Source organism: Conger conger, chromosome 11 (genome assembly GCF_963514075.1).
Source record: "Conger conger chromosome 11, fConCon1.1, whole genome shotgun sequence".
NCBI classification, from domain to species: Eukaryota; Metazoa; Chordata; class Actinopteri; order Anguilliformes; family Congridae; genus Conger; species Conger conger.
This window is the reverse complement of record NC_083770.1, coordinates 20,621,325-20,646,367: the sequence shown is the minus strand read 5'-3', so window position 1 is coordinate 20,646,367 and position 25,043 is coordinate 20,621,325. Positions and strand designations below refer to the sequence as shown.

The 25,043-nt window shown below is 40.4% G+C and overlaps 2 protein-coding genes across 2 annotated transcripts; both read right to left on the bottom strand.

Annotated features, from left to right (window-relative positions):
• Positions 1 to 9,501: 9,501 nt before the first annotated feature.
• Positions 9,502 to 13,200, bottom strand: dmrt2a (doublesex and mab-3 related transcription factor 2a). The gene is made up of 4 exons (XM_061261299.1): positions 12,996 to 13,200; positions 12,288 to 12,696; positions 11,642 to 11,744; positions 9,502 to 10,696 (listed from the first exon to the last, which is right to left on the bottom strand). The coding sequence occupies exons 2-4, from the start codon at positions 12,636 to 12,638 to the stop codon at positions 9,606 to 9,608; spliced, it is 1,545 nt and encodes a 514-aa protein (XP_061117283.1). The 5' UTR covers positions 12,639 to 12,696; positions 12,996 to 13,200; the 3' UTR covers positions 9,502 to 9,605.
• Positions 13,201 to 19,743: 6,543 nt separating this feature from the next.
• dmrt3a (doublesex and mab-3 related transcription factor 3a) lies at positions 19,744 to 23,611 on the bottom strand. The gene is made up of 2 exons (XM_061261584.1): positions 23,218 to 23,611; positions 19,744 to 20,702 (listed from the first exon to the last, which is right to left on the bottom strand). The coding sequence occupies exons 1-2, from the start codon at positions 23,609 to 23,611 to the stop codon at positions 19,744 to 19,746; spliced, it is 1,353 nt and encodes a 450-aa protein (XP_061117568.1).
• Between the last annotated feature and the right edge of the window lie 1,432 nt (positions 23,612 to 25,043).

Here is a 25,043-nt window from a genome sequence, read left to right as displayed (position 1 = left end):
CCTACCATGAACGTGGTGATGGCTGCCATTTTGTTGATCGACTATGATACTGTAAAAATGAATTGAAAATACTGGCTGGAAATGATCAACTTATGAACATAATTATGAATGGGAGCCTGTACAGCTAAGGTACATGACTGGGACCCAGACGTTTGGTGGTTCAAGCCCCGCTGTAGTCACGATATGATCTGGATTCTGGAGCATGGCCCTTAACCCCACATTGCTCCCCAGGCTTCACACAGTGGCTGCCCACTGCTCCAAAATAGCTCGGATGGGGAGGAAAATGACCCCCATGGGGTTCAATAAAAGTATTACATTAAAAAGATTATTTTTAAACATGATAGTGTCTCGATATCAGCTATGCTTAAAGTATCATTCAACATGGCAAGAGGTGCGTGAACCATGGACAGAACACCAAGTTCCTCAGAAACACACTTGTTCCCAACGTCCCCAACCATAAATATGACACTTCAGGGAAACCTGAGAAGACAAGAAGTATAAACCAGTTTCTTCACACGGCACTGTACAGGAAACAATCTGTGTTTATGAGAAAACACAAAGAATAGCGCACACAATATTGACTAAACAAGGTTTAAAGTGTCACAGTAGCAACGGCCCAGTGTCATTTCCCTCAAGGTTAAAGCTTTGTGTCCATTGTGATGTCTGGGTGCATACCACTTCAATGCCATGTGCTAGAAAAGTCACCTCTGCCTAGCACTCTCTAAGTACCTGCCCAGAGATATGTCCTTCAGGCATATTTTGGTTCAAGATCTGATACAGTGCAGTAATAAATGAATATGTTGAATACTTGCACCTGTGACAATACCCTGAGGGGCTGAACGCCAAATTGTGCAGACTCATTTACCCAGAGTCCTCGGCAGTTCCTGTTTTCTGTAACTATGTCTGGTGGCCTCTCAAGATCTGACCGTTGAGAAATGGAATACAGCTCAGCAGTGTCAAAGCAGTTCCTGTTTCGTCCTAAAAAAAAGACATAAAATCACACTGTTGGGTCTTCTTAACCAACCGAACTTCCACCATAACATATCACTCAGCGAGGGGTGTCACGGGTCACTCCCCAAATTCACTGGGCTGCTGCGACACCCCACAATGCACGGCCCCCAACATAAAATAGCCTCCGTCTGCATTCCTGCCCAACAAAGAGGAGTAGTTTGAACACACACATACACACACACATTGTCTTTGGGACAGTCTTCTGGGAAAAGTGCTGTACAAATAAAATGTAATGTAATTGAATAAACAAGTACATACTGTACACACACACATGTGAACGTGCACACACACGCACGCATGCGCACGCACACTCACACATATGCACACACATGCACGCATACACACACACATATGCACACACACACAGACTCACATGGACACACACATATGCATACACACACACACATACACACAGACTCACACGGACACACACACAACGCTCTCTGGTGCTTGACCCTGCGTGGAGAGAGGATGCCCTCTCTGGGGTGATCAGGCAAAACAGCACCTTGATGATGGATCAGGTGAAGGCAAGGACAGGGATTACATGTCAGCCAATGAGGAGCACTGCGGGTCTGTGCGTGTGTGTGTGTGTGCATGTGTGTGAGTGTGCACGTGTGTGTGTGCGTGTGCATGTGCGTGTGTGTGTGTATGCGTGTGTGATCGTGCCTGTGTGTGCATGCGTGCGCGCGTGTGAGTGTATGTGTGTGAGTCTGTGTGTGGGTGTGTGTGTGAGGGAGATCAGAGAGCCACAGGGCAGAAGTCAAGTAGCCTCTCCAGGCCTCCCCTTAACCCCTGGCCGAGGGTGTGTGGACCCTGATGAGATCCCACCGGAGTGGGAGAGAGGAGCTCTTTGAACAACACAGCTCTGTTTTCCTCCTGTTCGCTGCAGCACAGGAGCTGATAACTCCTTTACTAGCACCACTTTCCCGGGGGAGCCCTGGGCAGTGACCCCAAATCCTAGCAGCCTTGTTAAATCCAGGTAGGGTTACCCCACACAGCCCCAATCACAAACTGTAAATACAGCAAGCCTGTTCCTGGATTCCATTTTCAAAAGATTAAAATAAAACACATAGGTAAATATATTTGTTAAAGGACGCAAAAAAACATACATCTCAATATTTGGTTATATCAAATTTGGTTATATGATTGGCTCATGATGTCCTCATGCAGAAACCTAAGACTTTATATTTATCTATCTAAATATACACACGCTGTTTGGATAAAGGGCATTTGAATACAGTTTTGCTGAGGGATGCAAATGTAGGAGTCTCAAAGTGGATTGATGTAAATTGTCTCAAAGGGACAAGCCCTGTCAGCTCTTAATGTGACAAAATGGCGGGTTATTAGAGTTCTGTAAATATGTGTATGAACATGGTTTTTTTTTTCAGGACACAAAATAATTATAATCATACAAGATGTTCAAATCATTCATTTTTTTGTTCTTTGGCAAACCATCACATGAATCTACAGTTGCTTGGTGTGGTACAATGTCCTTTGAGTAAAATAAGGTATATTATTTTGGGAACAGACTTTCTTTTTACATAGGATTTACATGCAGCTTAGGAATAGCAAATGCCAATGCAGGCACCAGCGGCAACAGAAGATAGTTTTGTTCTCTGATAAAAGCACTGAAAATGTGTCAGCAAAACCGGTTTCAAAATACAATGAAGGACAAATGTATATATAATATATAGGAAATGAATATCTTTCCTTCAATGCCAGGTAACCAGATCTAGTTTTAGACTACAAAGAAAGCCTAAGCAAGGTCAAATTTTAATGACTTACTTATGTTGCAAAGAGCTCTCTAGAGTTCTGTTCTCAAAGTGTTTACACAAATTTGCATAAACACTAAAACAATTTGCTTTTGTACTTGTGTGACTCCAACAAGTCAAATTCTGCCTACAAAGTACACAACAAGAAGAACAATTTGGCAAAAGCAGGACTGCCCAGCCCTGTTCCTGGAAATCTACCAGAGTTTTCCCTCCAACCCAAACAAAACACACCTCATTCAACAGCTAGAGAGCTCACATCATTCAATCTGCTAATTGGTAGAATCAATTCAATCATGGAAAATTGGGGTTGAAACAAAAACCTACAGGACAAAAACCTACTGGACTACAGAAACAGGGTTTGGTAGCATGGGCACATCCTTTATTTATTTTTATTTTACAAAAGACTGAACTTCTCTAAGCCAGTACCATGTTTTGACCAAGTAATGAAATGATACATTTTTTTAAAAGTGAGGGTCCATCGAAATTAGAGTGACGGTGAAAATATAATCAAACTTTGTTTATGTTGGCTTTACTCAGGGTAACTATATTTTCACATACGATTGTACTTATTTACATAAATTCACACTTTCGACATTTATTATCATTTTAACACTTGGATAACGAGCAATGGGGGTTAGATCACACGCACGCTGTCCAAGCCGTTTGTTGAGAGAATGTTTTCTGGGAAAATAAATGGGTTAAACATTTCTTACTACGAACCGCAAACAAGTTGACCTGGCCGTTTCTACCATGTTTGCACTACAATGCCACAGTGGAATGAAGGCTCGGCAATTCCTACGCCTGTGTGGACATACATATCGGCAGATATAGGTGCTAACGATATAAACTCCGGACAGCGTTTCGCCCCGACTGCTGCCTAGCGAATCTGAGGATGGCGAAAGCAGCAGTAAGAGCGCAGCCAGATTTTGGCCCGGCTAAACGCCGATTTGCCTGTGCCCTTATCAGCGCATTCAGTTGTCAGGTCGGCGAACACGGTAATTAAGTGCCGCGCACTTGTCAAAAGAGCACAGCTTACACATTTCTTATTGTATTACCGGTTGCCTTTCAGGAATTTGCGCTCCGTCTTCTTTAAAACCCGAATCTGCTGGTGGGGAGGATAAACAAGGCCGCATACCTGCGTAAAATGAATAGGGATCCTATCACTCTTCTTCACGCCCATTGCCTCACAATGCTAAATACTGTATGTGCCATTTATTTTCAAAGTCAAAATAAGGCTGTGTTGGTGACTTTTGTGTTGCAAGGTTGACGTAGAATTCAGCTTAATAGATTTTAATGTGCAATGTATTGTAGCGTGTCATATACCTATGTGCTAAATTACTGGACCGGCAATGTAAATAGAGATAGAACACCTGTGTGTGTAGAGCTATGGAAAAGCCACTGCTACGAAAAATATAAACAGTGCAGTAATATACACTCACTGAGCACTTTATTAGGAACACCTGTATACATACTTGTGATTATCTAATCAGGTAATCGTGTGGCAGCAGAATCATGCAGATATGGGTCAGGAGCTTCAGTTAATGTTCGCATCAACCATTAAAATGGGGAAAATATGTGATCTCAGTGATTTCAACCATGGCATGATTGTTGGATAGATGGGCTGGTTTGAGTATTTCTGCAGAGTTTACTCAGAATGATGTGAAAAACAAAAGAAATTCCAGTGAGTGGCAGTTCTGTGGACGGAAACACCTTGTTGATTAAATAGGTCAACAGAGAATGGCAAGACTGGTTTGAGCTGAAAGAAAGGCTATGGTAACTCAAATAACCACTCTGTACAATTGTGGTGAGCAGAAAAGTATCTCAGAATGCACAACACATTGAACCTTGAGGCGGATGGGCTACTACAGCAGAAGACCATGTTGGGTTCCACTTCTGTCAGCCAAGAACAGAAAGCTGAGGCTGCAGTGGGCACAGGCTCACCAAAACTGGACAGTTGAAGACTGGAAAAGCATAGCCTGGTCTGATGAATCTCGATTGTGTAATGGTGTGTCAATCATCGCTTGAATGGCACAGCCTATTTGAGTATTGTTGCTGACCATGTGCATCCCTTCATGGCCACAATGTACCCATCTTCTAATGGCTACTTCCAGTATGATAACCGGATCTGAATCCAATAGTACACCTTTGGGATGTGGTTGAGATTCACAGCATGAATGTGCAGCTGACAAATCTGCAGAAATTGTGTGATGCAATCAAGTCCACAAATCCATGCCACAAAGAATTCAGGCTGTTCTGAGAGCAAACCCAGTGTGAGGATAGTGTTACTAATAAAGTGCCCACTGAGTGTATATACAAGTATTTGGACAGCATTTTTATTTTCTTTTTTTGGCTCCATACTCCAGCACACTGGATTTGAAATAAAACAATGAATGGGGTTATAGTGCAGACTGTCAGCCTTCATTTCCAGCCATATTAGGTGATCTATGTCAGAATTAAAGCCCTTTTTACACATAGTCCCCCAATTTAAGGGAGAAAAAATAATCTGAAATAAAGTCAACATAGGCGGCACGGATGGTGCAGTGGGTAGCACTGCTGCCTCACAGCAAGGAGGTCCTGGGTTCGAATCCCCGTCGGCTGGGGCCTCTCTGTGCAGAGTTTGCATGTTCTCCCCGTGTCTGCGTGGGTTTCCTCCGGGTACTCCGGTTTCCTCCCACAGTCCAAAGATATGCAGGTTAGGCTGATTGGAGAGTCTAAATTTGGAGAGTCTAAATTGCCCATAGGTGTGAGTGTGAGTGAATGGTGTGTGTGCCTTGCGATGGACTGGCGACCTGTCCAGGGTGTATTCCTGCCTTTCGCCAAATGTATGCTGGGATAGGCTCCAGCCCCCCTGCGACCCTGTTCAGGATAAGCAGGTTAGGATAATGAATGAATGAATGAATGAATGAATGAATGAATGAATGAAGTCAACATAAAATATTCTGAAAAAAGTCAGCGTATGTAGGACTTGGTTGAAAATCCTTTACATTAAATGACTGCCAGAAATCCATGCACCTAGCTACTCATAATGCACTGTCTAGTCTGAACTTGCTCATGAAACAGCATTATGTTGTAAAAAGAAAATAGCCAATAAAGCCAAGACATGATGCAACAACACACACGCTTGCTATAAAGCCACTGCTCTTGGTTTAGAATAACATTATAGGAGAATGCCCTGCTTTTTTTGCAAGTCCTGGCATCTGTTGCACAAGCAGTAGAACTCATTCAAATATCAGCAGTGTCAAAAAGGGAATAGTTGCAAATAGATTTTGTTTGATAAAGCATTGGGACAATTAAGCCTGAGAAACTGAAAATATTGAACTTGCAATAACAACATGCACTCTCAGGTCCACTGAAAAATAGTTGATTTTGGCAAGTTTATTTATACATAAACACTTTCCCGTTTGTAAAACAGATTGTAATGAGTCACGCAACCGGTTTTTGATTTGCCTTGGTTTTTGATATTGTCTTGACTATGACCTTAAGTACATTTGTTTTTGCTTTGGTCCTTGCCTGTGGGAACTACAAAAAGACAATTTATTCATCAAATATCACATCTCTACCCATGGCAACTCAATGTGTACAACTGGTTAAATCACAAGTCACATAATTATGTAGGCTAGTATTATACAGGAAACCAATGAAATTCGCTGGGGTGGCATCCCCATGTAAAATCCCTAATTATTAGCTATGGCAATGGTTAATAATGCTACAGGGTGACAGGAGAACTTAGATTGTGAATTATTCAGTTGGACCCAGGACATGAGTCTTCTAGCTCTTTTTCTGTCAAAGGAGACTCACAACCATGATATCTGTGAGCTAGCTTTGGCAATTTCTTCTTCAGTCATAATGCTGAGAAAAAGACATTTAATGCCATATTTTCTCTTTGAATAGTTTCTAATATGAATAGGCAAAAATGACATATCATATTTCGTATTCGTTAAAACCATGGGGCTTCAGTCTTACTGGAGAAGAATGGGAAAAGCCTGCATCCACACCTGTCCTTTTTTTATAAGATTGGAGACCCCTGTTTTTCTTTTGTTTTTTTTTTTGTATTACAGTCATAACTACTGCTTTGCAAAAAAAATAAGAAAAAAAGCTACCCGCCCATGCTTAAGACAACGTGGGAAACACAGCATTCAGTGGGACTGTCATACGAGACAGGTAAGGAGAGACAGATAAGCGTGATTGATATTGCAAGTCTACACTTTGCAAACATGCTGAATTTGACACTTTGGGAATAGATTGAATCTTTTCTGAGAGCATCAGCAGATTTCTATCACAAGATGTTTGCAGCACTGCAATTATTCTCACTGAACTGAAATATATTCAAATCAATATCTTCCCACCAACACCCTCTATAAATAAATATGAGAGATAATGCCTGCCTCTGCAATGGCACTAAATCAATTTTGAGCGCATTGCTATTGTAAGGTTTGATAGAAGGCCACTTGTTCAGAGAAAGGAGTGCTGTGTCTTATTAAAAGCTATGATAACCTACAAATATTGCTGAATTCATAAAGCAACGATTGCATTATGGCGTTGGAAGGTTTGTGGCCTTCTACGAAAGTAAAGCAGGAGGGAATAACATGGTCAATATATTCTTTGGCCCCGCTTTTATAAGCACCTTGGTATGTAGCTGGATTTTATATGCGATCACCCAGAAAAACATATGAGGAGAAAACTATGTCCCAAGCCAATTTTTCCAAGCCAATATTCACCCAACTGAGTGGTGCACTCTTAAATAAAATCTGTTCGGATTTGTAGTCAGATCCTGTCGAAGACTAGTGGCATCATTCACAATTTGACTGTGTTCCCTTTTAATAGTTACTGACAAATGTATTTCATCTAAAATAACGTGCACCCCTGTTATTAAACCAGGAAGAAGTGTCACCGAACGATGCCTATTCAAAGATGCAGTTCCATCCCTCAATATGTGAACATAAATGCCAAGCACACGATTGTTGTATTCCCAGTAGGATTTACCTTGTCTTTCCGATTGCATGTCTTGCTTTACCCCCACGGATCACTGTGTTCTTATTCATCTGAAACCTGTTTGGCTTTGTCTTTCACCACGTGTCTTCAGCTCTCCACATTCCTCTCTGACAGTCTGTTGCTCTATGGAATTAATGGAAAATGCTTTTAAAATGTATATACTACACACAATTTACGACCTTATCATATTTCCACACTGTCAATTGCATCACATCGGTAAAGCACGTACAGATAGATCGAGTAATGAACACGTCTTTGATTTATTTTCCTTTTTTCCAATAATGCGTTTTTTATAGGGAAGTTAGTCTTCCAGGGAATATATCTTACTCATCTGAAAATGGACAATGCCTTACTAATTGTATTTACAGATTTTGTCGTTGATATGCTACCGGTTTGGTGTAACCTTAACCTTATCAGTGTCTGACACATTTTCTTCCCTACCTGTGAAAATTGAATTCGTAAACCTGGATGTTTCAAAGCATAATAAGGGTCGTAGGTAGTTGACATTGGCTGGTTGGCATGTAATCTTTTGTAGGTTATAAAGCAGAAACATGATGAGCTAATTTAGAACAAATGGTACATCGGCTACATTACATTGCATTAAAGACAAAGACAGAAAAAAGACTAGAATTATTCGTGCCTGTTAGCAATGGGTCGTGAGCCTTTTTTTGTTATTATTATTTTATTTCATTATTTTAAGCACCTTCCAGTCGTATATAGTAACAGCTGCAAAGCGCGGTTTAAAAGGTGTTAAAAGCCCGCTAGAGATTTATGGTTCAACGCCCTACCTGAAATCTCAGTAGGCTAAGAACAGCGCTATGACCAAACAACAAACCAATGATTTTCAACTTGGCTCCATTATATGTCCGATGATTTGGTTGTTTCATGTACTCGCTGTTGTGTTTTTTGTCTAGTTCATAACTGACTTTTATATTATTAGCAGTTGATTTGTGTCCTTTTATAACCTATATACACTCAGTGAGCACTTTATTAGGAATTTATTAGACTTATTTTTTAGACTTTAAGTCTTCTGCTGCTGTAGCCTATCCACTTATAGGTTTGACGCGTTGTATGTTGAGATGCTCTTCTGCATACCACTGTTGTAATGTGTGGTTATTTGCGCTACTGTCACCTTCCTGTCACCTTCCATCAGTCTGGCCCTTCTCCTCTGACGTCTCTCATTAACAAGGCGTTTTTTCCTGAAGAACTGCTGCTCACTGGATTTTTCACAACAGTCTCTGCAAACTCTAGAGACTGTTGTGCATGAAAATAACAGGAGCCTGTCTGGCACCAAGAATCATTCCACAGTCAAAGTCACTTAGATCACATTTCTTCCCCATTCGGACATTTGGTCTGAATAATTGCTGAACCCCTTGACTACATCTGCATGCTTTTATGGATTTAGTTGCTGCCACATGATTGGCTGATTAAATATTTGCATTAACAAGCTGGTCTACCAAATAAAGTGATCATTGAGTGTATAATATGCATAACCAGCTTGTTTTTAAAATCAAATTCATCTAAAAGTAAAAAAATATATATATATCTCAACAAGTTTTTAAAATACAAAATTGTTTATTGACATTACAGCTGCATTGTCATACTAACAAATTACAAGTTAAAGCAACATCATTTACAGCAATACAATTAAATATATTTGATATGATACTGATGTACAACATGCTTATATATACAGCTAAATATATACACTGCAGATCTTCTTCAAACATAAACAGCAATTTTAATAACGACATTCAAACATTGAGGCTGTAGGAGTGTACCGGTAATCTAACGGAGGAGAGGTGGGGAGGATCAGTCCTGCGATTTTGGTTACTGTGAGGCACGTGTCATGGAGGGCGACGGTCTCTTCAGGATGGACTCCACCGAGAAAGACAGCGGCTCGCTACACGACACTTTGGTGGCGGCCTGCTTGGACGTGAAGTCCTTAGAGTACCTGTCCGGACCCCTGAGGCTGTGGAGGTCCTTGGCGGCCCCCTCTCTGTACTTTAGCGCGGCTTCCTCGAACAGCTCCTTGCAGTTGGGGCCCTTGAGCTCGGCCCCTGACTTCTGGCTGAGGGTCTGCTGAATGAGCGTGTGGAAGGAGTTGAGCTTCATGGACAGGGCGTGCTTGGCGCTGTCTTTGCTGAGGCGGCTCAGGACGTGCTCCTGGGTGAGCGGGAGGGCGGGCGCGCCACCGAAGGCCTGTCCCAGCCCGCGTTTGGGCGGGGAGAAGGCCGAGCGCTCCCGGGGGCCCTGCGAGGAGGACAGCGCCCCCTGTGGTTCCGCGTGGCCCTGCGGGGGGAGGGGGAGGTCGCAGGGCTCCAGGGCGGCCCGAGACCCTTCCAGCTTCGCCGACGATGTGGCTTCCTGCTCGGGCGAGTGGCTCTCGGAGACGGCCATCATCTTGGCGTCCCACACGGCTCCCGGCTTCACGTTCTGCACCGCCGTGGCGTTGAGCAGGCACTGCTGGTACAGGAGCGCGTCGCCCAGGTTGTTCCCCCGAGGCCACACCACGAAGCGGGGGGCCGCCGGGTACTGCCGGTAGGTGGTGGCTACGCTAACGTTGGAGGAGATGAGCTCCACGTTGCCCCCTCCGGCCCCGCCGTACTGCAGGGACAGGTCCAGGCAGCTGGGGAGGAAGTTGCGCAGGTCCTTGGCCGTGGGCTCCATCTGCGTGGAGGTGTAGGCGGACTTGTAGGAGTTGTATTCGGCGGCATGGACCATGCTGTTGGGCAGGAACAGGGAGGCGGCCGAGGCCTGACTTGACTCCAGCATCTCCCGCTCCTTGTACTCCCGCTCCAGCATGATGCTCTCCAGCTCCTTGTCGGCGAACGCCCTCCTCTTCCTCATCCGGTCGCTCAGAGGCGGGGGCAGGGACGGGCTGCCCCCCATAAACGGATCAGCCTGGACAGGACGGTATCCTGCAGGGCGAAGAGGATCAACGTTAGATATGATACTGATGGACATTAGTGTAAGATATACACACGACGGTGCAATGCATCTGATGATCGTTTGCTCAATTTCTCAGAGTGTTTGCATCTGCCCTTACTCAAACCATAATAATATTAATAATAATGTGCATATTTTCCCTGTGTTTAAATTATCTAATGTAGTGCATCTTGAGAATAATTTATGAGGTTGTGACATGTTATTGTCAATGGTAAGATATGATGTTAAAAAAAATAAATGGTTTACAAGTCTTGTTTCTTTGTCACATTGTCTAGTCACTGAAAATAATGATGACTGTTTAAGTTAAGATAGTTATTTGAATTCATTTAATTTTTGTTGTGTACTAGTGCTGCTTAGTTAGTTTCCTTTTAAATAGGAAAACTATCTAAGAATGCAAATGAATGCAAATGTATTTCATCTATTATTTCAATTTTGTGGTGAATGTTACTTATAAATGTGCTAAATATATCATTACCCAGATTCATTTAATATTACTTTCTTTGCCAATATATTCCATAGAATTTTTAGCTGATGATGCAGGTTAAGGATCTTGCTCATCGGTAGGGACAAAACTTCCCCAGAGCTAATACTTTGAACTTTTATTTACCATTTCCTTTAAAGACAACTCCCCACTGCTCCCTCAAAATGCAGATACAAACTATAACTAATAAAAATGCTTCACTAATGAAGTTCAACTTTGATATTAATGTCCGCTTACTGCAGTTAAAATGTCCCAAGAAGAAGCGTGCTTGTTAGGGAAAGGAACAGATGTCCAAGCACAGCTAAGAAAAAGAGGAGAAAGGAAAGATATGAAGGAACAGAAAAGATAGATCAAGGGATATTAAAAACGTTTTCAATCAGAAAATTGTATTGGAGAATCTAACAAAACAAACATGTACTGTGGCTATTTGCCTTACCTTCCAGAATGCTTTTTGCCAGCATGGTTGAGGGTCTGAGATGCCTTTGATAGATGGTTCTCCGTTCTGCAGGAATCTGCTTCCCTGAGATGCCTTTCTTATCCTAAAATAATAACAAAAGTATTGTTTGGCACAAATATTATAAGAACATGTACACCAGTAACAACATGAAACCACAGTGTGTTAACTGACAACACAAGCAACGATTGCTGAGGCAGGTGGGGACATTTCTATCCCGAAATTAATAGCATGTATTTAGATTTAGATTCGCTGATGTACTAAGTAAACTAAAACAACAATAGTAAATACCACACTAATGCTTACAGTTTGATCCAAAATAATACGCCCCGGAGAATCTTTTAGAATGTTAGTAATAGTCTTGTTTGTGTAATTTTGTTGAATTTGCGTCTAATTCAATACAACAGTTTAATTTACGGTAGAACGGTAAATAGTCAGAATTACTTAAGCCAAAAACAAATGCCTACATATGCTATTTGTCAAATGTATCTGTAAGTCTGCGCAAAGTAATCAATCGAATTTGAACATTTTAACAGCTATCTGTTCCTGTCGGAGGGTTTAAATGTAGACTAGCCTATAAGAAACTGCGCATATTGACCACTTAACATACGTAACAGGCGACACATACCTCGGTAGCTTGCTGTCTTCTCAGTGCCACCTGGGCTGCCATTACTCTCTGCCTCTCCACCACCAGCAGACAGTTAGCGCACTGGCAGTCTCGCCACCTGCAGAAGCGCTTGTGTCCCTTCAGGCAGGAGACAACTCCGTGATTTCTGCAGCGGGCACACTTCGGGGTCCGGCTAAGTTTTCTTTGGTCTCCCGAGCCAAGGGTTATCTGGCCCGCTTTGTCATCGTCCCTGCTCCCCGGGTCGTCCTCTCCTACCCCGGACAACGGGGTTCTGAAATCGCTCTGATCGTCGCTCTCCGTTTCGAGGCTCTCCACGTCTATTTCAAGTTCGGGAATGACAAGATCCGTCATGTTTCCACAGATCTCCTCAGAATGCGGAGTTTAGGGCAGGACAAATCGTTGCTGGCACCTATATCACCAACAACGTAAAAGATGAACAACAAATGTTAGTTAGTGGACATACGAAAGAAAACCAGTATCGACAGAAAAGCGATATATCATTTTGATTATATCTATGATAGGCTAATGCATTCTACAGTATTGAATGTCTTGATATAATATCCTAATAATGTATGCGTAAAACGTCTAAGGAGGTGTTTGAATGTGACTCGCAGTAAGCACTTATTTTTCCTTCATATATTTTCAAATTGTACTTATCCCAGGTGAATAATTACAAAATCAATCGCTCGCTGCAAGCCTTAAACTTACCTAAATGATCGTGCGGTGTCGTGCGGTGGTGAATAAGTGGAAAAATCCAGTAAGTTGAAATTCAGCTTCTCTGTTTTTTTACGCACAACGGGGTGGATTGAATCCCTCTCACACTCCTTGTTTGGACTCGCTCAACTGTAGTCATTAAGTGCAGTGCTGACACATAAAACACACGTCTGTCATTAATGTCCGTTTTCTGATGTCACTTCACTGTCTTCTGAGGTTTTCACAAGAAGGGCTTTGTAAGCACCTCCTCTATGGAGAGCTTGAACGCGCACTACTTGTCTTCTGATAGGCTCGATTTCGACACCATCTCCTTATTGGTTGTTAGAGAATTGCCTCCAACCTCCTTAGATTTGGGAACAGGTTCAAATGGATTGAATGGGGGAAATTAATGAAAACTGACAAATTATCATCGACCGTTTAGGAAACATGTATCGACTGTTTGCTAACGTTAATACAATGTTTTATAGCCTATCTATAACATATAAGAAAAATGAACACACTTTATGTAGTGAAGCTGAACAAACCCTCTACAAACATTTAGTCCAAGTGTTTTATTTGTTTAAAAAAATAAAACCCTTTTAACAAGCTAAGATTGTTAATTATTTTGTCAAACTGGCTAGCATTTACATCTGATTAATTATTTAAATTTAGGGAAAATATGTGCTATTTTCACGGGCATACGTTTTGTCGGATTTTACATATATTGTTTGTAATAACTACTATTTAAATTCGTCAGTTTCTTTCTTTCAGTCGACACAGCAGTTGAGTATTGTGTATCATAAATAATATTAATTCGTATTCAAATCAGTGCCTAAAAATGCAAAAACACAGTGGGCTACTTTCATGTGGATTCAAATTGTTTAAATGAGCTAACAACATAGCCTACTTACGGGTGTATTTGTTTCAAGTTATACATAACATATTTTTATGGATAAGTGCCTCAATTATGACGGCAGATTGATTATATTGCTCCAACTGTGTGTATGCTGCTTTATTAATATATTAAGAGGACACGCTTGTGAATTCGGTAGCTTATTTCCAAACTGAAATTCCATGTCCAACGCGAAAGGCCTATTATCGCTAAACCAAAGGCAAATGTTGTGTTTAATGTGACGTACTAATGCTCATAGAAAAGTATAAGTACAAATATAAATTCACATTGACATTGCCCACGTCAATTAATTATCTGCATCATGTAACTTCATTAATTTAAAAATAAAGAAATAATGTTGCAACAAATTGCTCCTAAAGTGGACCATGGGCCGAAGTCAGATTAAGTTTTATGCAAAGTTGCATTTGTTCCGACATCTGTTGTCGTCGTTCAGCTACCGCTCAGGCAAACTCGCTGTCTTGCGCAGATGGATTTAGAAAGTGTTTAAAATACAGATTGGAAGCGATTATATCGTTTACACAACAAACGCGACAGGGAGAACATGCACTCAGCAAGTGTGAGCGTGTACAAAACAAAACTGTCGCTTTGTCCTTACTGACCTACAACAGCTTGTGTAGCTATTTCACTGAAACAGAATTGAAAAGAAAAGGCCACTCTTAAGTCCGAGATCATAGCTACTGTTTGAATTGCAATCATAATTTAAAGGTGACACCCGCGGAATTTCACGTTTACCCCAAGGGAATCAACTAGAAAGGCTGGGACAAGGTCTGAGAGATTGCGCTGTTTATGAAGTGTCCATCGGCTTGTAAACTGACACCGAACAATAGGAAAAACACAGTCCGCCGTGGTAAATTTGAAAACAGTTAACATTTGTGTTTACTTTAACCACAGGGGATATTTCATTTGCTGATCGATTTTAAACATGTTGGACGTCAATGCTTCTGAAGAAAGAAAAGAGACATGCTTTGGAGATTTGTAGTGGCGAATTTGTTGTTTGGAGAGTTTGGAACCAAACTGCTCGGTTGAAAAAGAAAATAAATAAACATTGTCGGTGCTAGATATATGCTATGAAATAGTCATTTTAAAGATGAGTAAATAGATCAGGAAAGAGTGGTTTTGCTCAATTGATTGGTCAATAATTAAGTTTTACAGGGTGGATGTTGCTTCCAAACAGGCCAGATGAGATGGAATATGAGAGTAGGCCTTTAGTTTCTGGTGTTACAATATGCAAATTAATGTGACATTTTTCGTCCTTCGATGGAATAAATTATGATAATTATATGTGAATTCCAACAGATTTATAAACAGTGTCTTACTTTTTTTGTGAGAACGTGGAGTATCTTGCGGGTGTCTCTGCAAGAAAATGCGTAAATGAAGTCGCCAAAGCTATTTTTTACGAAACAGCTTATAATACTCCATATTATATTTTTGGAGCTAACATGAGCAAAAATAAAGAATAAAAATCAATAGTCTATATAAAGCATCCACGCACATGATGTAAAATAATTATATCACATAGATACAAACTAAACACATTCATGCTCTCTCGGTAAAATATACTATTTTTATCAGAGTTGATAAATAATATTTTAAAATGTCCAGACACGTATCTATATCTATAATATAAATATATAATAACATTTGTAGATAAGTCATTGTCGTGTTTTGTGTTTGTAGTGTAAATAAACTGTTCACGACAAACATGCACAAGAAGAAGGCGTCTGTTCCGGTTTGGACATGGGGACCTGTTTTAGAGCGAATCTCACATGTGGTGAAGATGTCAGGCGTGCAGGTGCAGCTATCCCGATTTCTCTTCTTGCCTAATTTATTAGCGGGGTTACGGCCAGCGAGCCAGAGTGCTACCCTGGGTGCAATTCCCATTTAAAGAATGCTTTGATCTTGTCCTGTAACTACTCTCTTCAGAAGATATTAGATTGCCAACCTTGGGAGGACCGATTGACTCATTTGGTGAAAGGAAATCTGTGGATATCACACGAAGAGCTATCTTGTCTTTCAAAATTGAGAAATAAATGTGTAACTTTTTTAATTTGACTCTTATGCTGACTATAAAGATTACACCATTTAAAACAATAGCATTCTCTTCAGTAATGTGCTTTACAATATTGTTACAATGTTTTTGTTAACTTGTTTTCAAGAGCGCCTAATCAAATAATTGTTTTCTTATTTTGTACCCCTAAATGCAGGCCCATAACGATTGAATAGTAGAATGTAAGGATGCTACCATGCTAATATGCATAGGTTTTTAGAACATGTTGTATTCAACATAAACACGTTTTTAATTGCGTTAACATAATAGTTGGTATTTTATGTTGTAATATAAAAAATATAGGCCTATCCGTCAACCATTTTGTAAGTTGTAACGCAGTTATAGTAAATACGAAATATACCGACACTTTTTCCAAATAAAGAGCCTATAGTCTAGTCTAAAAAAAAAGTGTAATATTTTCATAATATTATGTCCAAAACAATATTATTTGAATCGGGTTGAATTATCACACTGCGGTGGTTGTGTAAGTAGTGGTTGCCACTAAAAGGATTAGTTGGAGATTTATTTGTCCACCTGCCTCACTTTTACACCGGTAAATAAGCTTTTCATGGCATTTGTAGTTGAAACAGCAGGAGCTTGAAAAGCGGTCCTCCTGTTTTGGCAACATAATATTTCCCTTTGGTCGCGCGACATTTCCGTCCTATGCGAGCAGCAAGAAAACAGTAATATGATCTGCGTAAAGTTGAGAGAGATCGGTGGGTACGTTGGGGCCCTGTTATGTTAATTAGCATTTGAAGTCACTTGATGGATTGGCAACACGTGTAGCGTACTCCTGTCGAATGTTAAAGCAGTCAATTTTTCAGTCCACTTGATGAAGCCTGGAAACGGTTTATTTTTTTCCTATGGTGGATCGTAGTCAAATGACAACCGAGAAAGGCAGAGAATACAAAAAAATGTTTCACTTTTTTATTTAGCAAATTATACCAGAATGCGCCTTTTTCCCAGCATGAGTGGGCTGTATTTAGCTTTATATGAGTTTTATGTATGAGTTGTGTGCATTAAATGAAAATAGAATTGTAGTAATACTTATAACAATTGTGGAAATGTATTATTGTTGTATTCAGTATATGTATTACCACATTCTTGTGTAAAGGCATATTAGTATTGCTATTATTGTTAATATAAAATAGAGATGTATGGCATATTATAGCTGGCATTAGCCTGTAGCCTAGTAGTAATTTCATAAATAGGCAATGTACTATTTCATCTTAGTGCTGTAGAACCTTGTATTGTGAGTTTAAGGAATGTCAAAGCACCGTGATAAAAACACAGGACATGTGGACATTTTGAAAGCATTACCAGAAGTTACCACATGGTGGCAAAACCGAGCTGTTAAAATGATAAACTGAGCTGTTGTTTTGGGCTCAAAGTTTTTTTGCAGGATAGGCCTGTATAGTGTATAGTGTAAATATCTTATTAGTTTTCTACTTTTATAACATCTGTATTTTATCTTTCCTTGGCATGGTCACTTGATAAATCTACTATGTTCAACAATGTCATTAATGTAATCACGAAGTTGCAATCAATAACAGACAGGTTGCCACCCAAATGTCAGTTATCGTACCATGAGTCGACTTCAGCAATGGTTGAATAACAGGTAACCATCAACGAGCGCATTACAACAGTATCGCCGTTCTGAACGCTGAAAACTATTCAAGTGGTAATTGGTTTCTTACAACACATGGAAAAAAGAGTGCTCTTACTGTGGCATGTGGGATACTTCAGTTGCACTTCACCAGCACGTCCATTCATATTGTTTTCTATAATTGATATTGTATTATATTGTATGGTAACAACTAATGTCGTTAAATGACCACAAAACTTAATGTTGCAAACTTAACAGGGTGTACGAGTTCAGAGTGGGCTAGTGTTGTGGCTCACAAGAGGCTTTCAAACAACGCAAAGCGTTCTAAAAGCGGATAGGCCTCTAAACCTGGGCGATGTGGGTACACTTTCCAAGTTGTTCGATTCCGTCACCCCAGAAAATACAAAAAAAAAGTCGTGGTACATAGATCACGGAACGCATAGGCTAAACAATGTAAAAATATCACGCAATGTTTAAATTGTGTAAGATCACTGAAATCCCCTACTTACTCTCATATCACGGTTCCAACAGAAAGCACGGGGAGATGTCTAATATGTGCCATTGGGACTGCTATTTTCCTCTGAAGCTTTGTGTTTGTCGGACCGATGGGAGACACTTAGGCCCATAGATTAGGGAGAAGTAATCCGGAATTATGTCAACCATCGTTCAGTAATACGACTACGAGTTCACATGCGACCAAATTTACTGAATATGGCACAGAAGTAGGTTATTTTCCGGCGCCACCAGTAGATAGCACTGTTGCCATTCATATTAAAGGAGGTCCATGTTAAAATTAATTGCACCAGTAGGTGGCAATATACACATTCTCTCTTTTGAGATTGAGTGTTCGTTAACGTTGTTGCGCGACACAGGCTTACACTTGTGACCCGGTTAAGTTTCATCAAGCTGGTATGCTTGAAATCAAACTTGGAGTTGTAAATGGCATTATTTTGGTATTTGTTTCTTATTTGCATTTAATTATTGCTTGTATGCACACCTTAATTTGTATTAGAAAGCAAGGAGGTAAAATTATGTTAAAATATTATAATCATTCAAGTGAAGCACACATGGATTGATCATACTTGTCACTTGCAGATGCAGGCCAATAACATTGCACTTTTATTCTTTTATGAATTAGTTTGCCAAAAAATCCTGTTTCTAAATAAAAAATATTATGCTGTTATTTTACAAAATACAACACTTGCTATAAACAGTGCAGTACTTTGTTTGTTATAAATAAGAGGAGTAAAACAAATTATGGATGTTGTATATTTTCACATAAATTTCCCAACAAATTTGGTGCTTCATGTATAATTAAATTAGAATTCCATAGTATTAACCACATTGTCTGTCAGACTGTCATGAGAAGTAGCTGCAGATTAGACATCCTCCGTTTTATGTTGCACAGAGAAACATAGATATATTAATTCTCATTATGTAAAAAGGACATGCTACGATTTACACCTTTGAAAAACATAAAACAGAATTTTCTCAGTTTGATTAGGCATTTAGTTTAGCTATGTTTCTGAATCCATTATATGACTATTTCGGTCCCATGGTCTTGCCTTGCATTTGCATCTTTAAACCAATATTTATCATATTAAAGTAGTAATATAGCTTTGTAATGCAATTAATAAAGACATGATATTCATATTCTAATACTGATACTAATACTATCTAATACTATCTTAAAGTGGCATATCGTCACAAGATACAAGGCACAATTAATATTTTTATGCATTTTTAAATCTCATTCACATCAAGGGAATGTAGCAGGAATGACACAGAATGGTATCACCAGAGTTTATTTGGTATACATGCTACATAGCTTTGACATTTCTACTTTGTGGACATATTCACAGTATATTCATGCAGCCTGATAAACACATATCGATATCCACAGACACAATATGTTCAAAACTTTTCTCTTATATTTTTACATTTTTCATTATTACTATTTTTTTTTTGCTCACGGCTGTCATAAATGATTGTAGTGTTACGGGCAGGTAGGCTACACACTAAAGATAAACACACACTTCAGATGGAGATGGGATACAGTACCTTAAGCGGCGATTGTTTAACATTTGTTTTTCTCATGCAGGAAAATGGCCTTCCCTGCTATATTAGTTCTCATGGTGATCCGGTTATAATACATTTTGGCGCCTGGGGTTGTTGGTTTTGGTTTGGTTTGGGGGGGTCAGGCGGAGGAGTTTAAAATCCTGGAGTCTGAGGAGTCGGGCCTCTCGTCATAGTCATCGTCAGGGTACAAGGTCTGTTTGGGCCCCACGGCGTGACCCGCCTCCTGGATTGTAATCCCATGATCCTCGACGGGGCGGGAGGCGAGGACGGGGGAGCTGCGGAAGACTCCGGAGCCCCCGGAGAAGGGGGAGACGTACTGGGAGCGCAGCTGGTACTGCTGCTGCAGCGTCATGGTATTCCACAGCGTCACGTCGTTGTGCACGAAGGGCCCGGCCTGGCCCCGGGTCAGGGAGTTCCGCAGCATCAGCGGGTAGCGGGGCGGCTGGGGGAACGGGTGCTGCAGCGGGACCCCCAGGGGGGCCGGCACCACGCCGGGGGGGTCCGAGGAAAAGCGCAGCGAGTCCGGCACCCGGAACGCCGAGCCCACCGACCACTTGGAGGAGGACACGGGGTAGGACCCCAGGGGGTGTTCGAAGAGATGCCCGCCGGAAGGCAGCAGGAGAGTGTCGGGGCCTTCACCGGGGGCTCGCTCGGAGGTGGGGGCGGATCGGCTGGAGAGGAGCACCTCGATGGCCCCCACCAGATCCCCCCCGCACCCCTTCAGGATCAGCTCCAGGACCGGGGGCTTGTGGGTAGGGAAGATCTTCTTGAGGACCTCCAGAGGAGGCCGGTTGGCCTTCAGGTTGAAGGGCAGAGACACGGAGCCGGACAGGCCCTCGATGAGCAGGCTCTGCTCCCCAGGGTATTTGGGGCTCTCGCCCTTGACCTCGGGGTCCCCGCCGCTTTTGGGCAGTCCGTAGCGGCCCTCCTCCAGGGTTGGGGGAGCCTCGGGGGTGTCGGGGGTGTAGCAGGCGCTGGATTTGGGGCCCTCTGGGGAGCTAGCCTGGTCCTGCTCCTTGTCGCTGCTGCTGCCATTTTCTGTTCCTAACTGCTCCTCTGACAGATCGTCGCCGGGGTCTGAAAATAAAGAGCCAGTCAAAAATCACACGGTCAGGAAAAGTATGGAAATGCCATGTACAAACTGAAGGCCCAGAAATGATTACATGGGCCCTGTCACATGCATGAACACAAAAGGAAATATGAGTGTAAGCATGTAAAATATCTGCATTCCGTATTACTCCTTCACTAGTGACAAATAGTATTTTATTTTTATTTGGCTGATTAAAAGGGAAAACTGATTCCACAGATCCTTACTGGCACTGGCTATGGAGAAACAGTGGTTCCATATGTATTAGTCCCTGGATTCTAATAAATAGCCTATTGGTAAAATAGAGAAATACTGGAGAAAAACATTTGTGCAAAAATGCATTTTTCTCCATGTTAGACCCCCTCACTTCCAGCAGGAGCAGGATACTCCAGTGAGACTCTTCATTCTCCAGGAGAAATGCAACATTCAGGCAAAAGCTTTTCAACTTGTCTACACCTCTTGGATTTATGAAGATTTACTTTTCTTTCTCAAAAGCTGTTAACAGAAAGTGCTGACTGTCTGCCACTGAAGAATCTCCCATCAATGCCTTTTGACCACATTTTGCAAACAAATTGCCTGTTGCTTGGTAACATTTCATTTGAGTTTGACTCCTCCAAAAATTATTGCTATTACATTCGATTTACGCTGTCTGGCTTTGATTACAGTAATCTTTTAAACTATGAGCTTCATTCATCAGGTTGAAATGGGCTTGATGGGAAGTCAATATCAGTTTCAGTTGGTCTTGTGTCTATCTTTTCTTCACCAATATTTGTGGTTTAGAAAACATCCAACACAAGCAGATAAAATGTGCAATTTTAAATTAGTTTTAAAGATTGGGAAAAGTTTCTAATCATGTAAAGTGAACCAAGGCATTTATGCGACTTGACTTGCCACTTAACTAACGGTTAACCACTGGCGAATTGACTGAAGTGCAGTAATAGTTGACTAGCTTTTTCATTCCATACAAAATATGCTTCATAGTGTATGAAAATGAACACTTTTATATGTTTTAATACCTGAATACTGATCACTATTGCATAAAGATATAAAAATGTAAAATATGTCCTCTCTTTACAGTTATTGCGGAAATTGTCTAGCACGGAAATTGCAAACCGTTTTTGTTACCCGGGCTGGACCCATCACTAAAACGTCATCGTTACCAAGGGCACGGTTTTGACATTTTTTCAGCACATAAAGAACTTGTGCGGGGGAAAAACTTGGACGAAATTAGGTTACTTTGTAATCTTGGTTCGAATCTTGTGGTGCATTTTTCATCTTGCACAACTTTCTGTATTTAGAATGTAAATATGTTTCAATAATCTCGAATTCTTTTTAAGGCTGTCTGTTGTCATGTTGTCTGCTTAACATGCAATAACTGAGTATAACTTGGCCAACAGGGTTAGAAATGTTGTAAAATTCGTTTCAATATAATTCCTTTCTTCTTCTTTTTATTTTATATTATTATTATTATTATCATTATTATTATTATTATTATTATTATTATTATTATTATTATTATTATTATTATTATTATTATTATTTAATTGCTATTATTGTTAATGTTGTATTAGGCAACGTACAGAACATACATAGTATTGGATAGGTATACTGTAGACTATTAGTTGCAAAACAAAGAATATAATAAACAACAGAATAATTCATAAAGAGATTAAATGAATAGGCCTATCTATAATCTACTAAAGTGTATTGACCTGTGCAAAAGCTTCCAGAATGCTGTTTTTATATTCCTAACAGCTACTGAAAATATATGATATTCTGGTTAAAATAAAAAATAAGGTAAACAAAAAAGAAATTTGGTTCTGGTCTCATAACAATAATGTGTGGTGTAATTTACATCACATTTGAAGTCAAGATAACATAAAACGTTTTATTTAAAAAGCTTTTTTAGGTGAGCTTTTACTGATTGGTCTTTGGATACAACTTGAATGCTTCTTTTAATATTATTTATAAATCCGTTATGAAGCTGATTCAATACAATACCATTTTCAATAGCCTAATCGTAATTTATGTTCTGTGGTTCATATTTCGTTTGCTTTAGTAAAGTATTTTAAATGAGGTCTGCAAAGAAATGAGCATACTATCAATGCCAATTCTCAATTTTTATGGACGGGTTAATAAAAAATGTAAACCAAAACAAAAAATGTCAGCTTTCAAACATTGGTCCCCTCTATATATAGAGACTATAATCTTGATATTACTATAAAATAAGAAAAAGAACGATAAGTGAAGGAAAATAACTAAGAATAATAGAGCGGACTAAGCTCAAAATCTCAAAATATGTTGAAATTGTTCTTAAAGATGCAGCTGTCAGAACCCCGAATAACAAAAAGAAAAATGTAAAGATCATTTTGAAAGGAATTCGAATTCGAAAATTCCAAGAAATAAACGTGTGGAAAAAAAGGTTAAATAGCAACGTCTGTGATGATTATGGATATAATTTCGACGTTTAGGTAACAAACGTGACTCATTTTCATTCAATCTTACCAACTGCAGGCTGTGTGTTGCCGGGTTGCTCCGCACTCCACCGCAAGTCTAATTCCCCCAAGCGCGGCGGTGCCCCTTGGTTACTGTCGCCGCCGCCGGGCACGGCGATACTTGGCAAAGTTCTCAATGATTCCGGTATAAGACTCTCCAAACTCTCGTTCGCCTGCTGTCTCCTTAGGGCAACCTGGGCTGCCATGACCCGCTGCCGCTCGATGATCAGGATGCATTTCTCGCAGGTACAGTCTTTAAAGCGACAGTAACGCTTGTGTCCCTTTAGCCAGGAGAGCACCCCATGGTTCCTACACCGGGCGCACTTGGGGGTCCTTTGAAGAGGTGCTCTTGGCTGAGACACCGGGCCCCCCATGTAGAGGTACGGCGATCCGTAGCCATTCATTCTCATACAAGTCGAGCGGCAGCCTTTTTTTGCCCCAAAGACCAGCACAAGCGTATCTGATAAGCCACAGGGTAGAGTGTCGACAGCAGTCAGAGATCAAGCCCCTTCCGTGCTCGCTACACAAATGATAAGAGGTAGTGGCTTAGAGATGAAGATCCACCTTTCCTTGGCAATAAAGACGCGCATCAGGCGAGCTGACACGCGTTAATCGAGGCAAGTAACCAAATACTGTCACTCGCATGACTGTCGCTGAGCAAAGCACATTCCCTTCACCTTTATGAGAAAGGCATGCATAATAGTTAATGAAACGAGGTGACTGGAACAGACGGTCTTCATGCGAAAGAATTCAAACTCGATTAATCAGTGAATTGTGCCGTTTTCTTATATTAAATTGTATTTGCAATCGTCAATGGGTGTGAGAGGCTGGACTATATTTGGAACCACATTCTACCTCTATTAAAACATATTTCCACCCGCCTATAATATTTAGTAGACTAGTGAAATCCCTTCAAATGTGTAAATCCCCATACAGGTCTACAATACTGGGGAAAAATATATAACCTGCGCATAAACTATGGTAAATAGTGGATTAGTGACATTCCAGTTGGCATGCATGTTTTCATTAATCATATCGAAACAACTGTCTTTCTCTTACTTGATATAATTTATTTAATCACAGAAAATGTGTCCCACACAAATATCCTGACCAAAAATAATATTTGAATGTAGTAATCTGCAGAACCAAAACAGCGCTTCTTCAAAAGAAATCAATGCAGTTCTTGACATGACTGCTTGAGACTTTGTAATGAAAAATATGCGGACGCTTTGGAACTACGCACTATGTTACTACAAGCTGTGACAGAATGAATGATCTTCAAATAGGCTAAACAATTGCATTTTCTTGTTGGCACCATATTTATCCCAGGAATAATTCTGAAATAGAAACATTATATCGTTTTGTAGCTACTTTCTAACTCAACATATGTTTTCATGCAGATGATTATTTATATAAACTTATCACGAGACTGAAAAAGAACATTTAATATTGAAACATATTTAGTACATACAATTTTCTCGTATGCAGCCATAATGCTTTCCAGGGTGAATTGGCTGTTGAATTCTTTTTATTTATTTTTTTACTATGGGTTAATCTTACATTTCGACTAGATTAATGTAAATTTAATATATAATTAATATATTTAATATAGCATTTTCACGTTGAATATTAGCAAACTAATTGTGCATTTCCTCTTCAGTGAAAACCTATTAAATTAACTCGCAGGTTAAGTAAGTGTTAAGCGCACAACTATTCTCAATGGAAAGCCGTTATCTTTCTCGTTCTTCTGCAGTGTGCCTGATGGGGGTGAGGTTTTGGGTAGGGGGTGCTGAAATGTCCCATGCCTTATAGAAATCCATTGAAACACAACACCGG

Excerpts from the sequence above, each read along its gene's own strand:
- dmrt2a (XM_061261299.1), bottom strand. The coding sequence starts at position 12,638 with ATGACGGATCTTGTCATTCCCGAACTTGAAATAGACGTGGAGAGCCTC. Across the intron at positions 11,745-12,287 it reads GAAGACAGCAAGCTACCGAG|GATAAGAAAGGCATCTCAGG; the intron begins GTATGTGTCGCC and ends TTATTATTTTAG. Across the intron at positions 10,697-11,641 it reads GGCAAAAAGCATTCTGGAAG|GATACCGTCCTGTCCAGGCT; the intron begins GTAAGGCAAATA and ends TTCGCCCTGCAG.
- dmrt3a (XM_061261584.1), bottom strand. The coding sequence starts at position 23,611 with ATGAATGGCTACGGATCGCCGTACCTCTACATGGGGGGCCCGGTGTCT. Across the intron at positions 20,703-23,217 it reads CAACACACAGCCTGCAGTTG|ACCCCGGCGACGATCTGTCA; the intron begins GTAAGATTGAAT and ends CTTTATTTTCAG.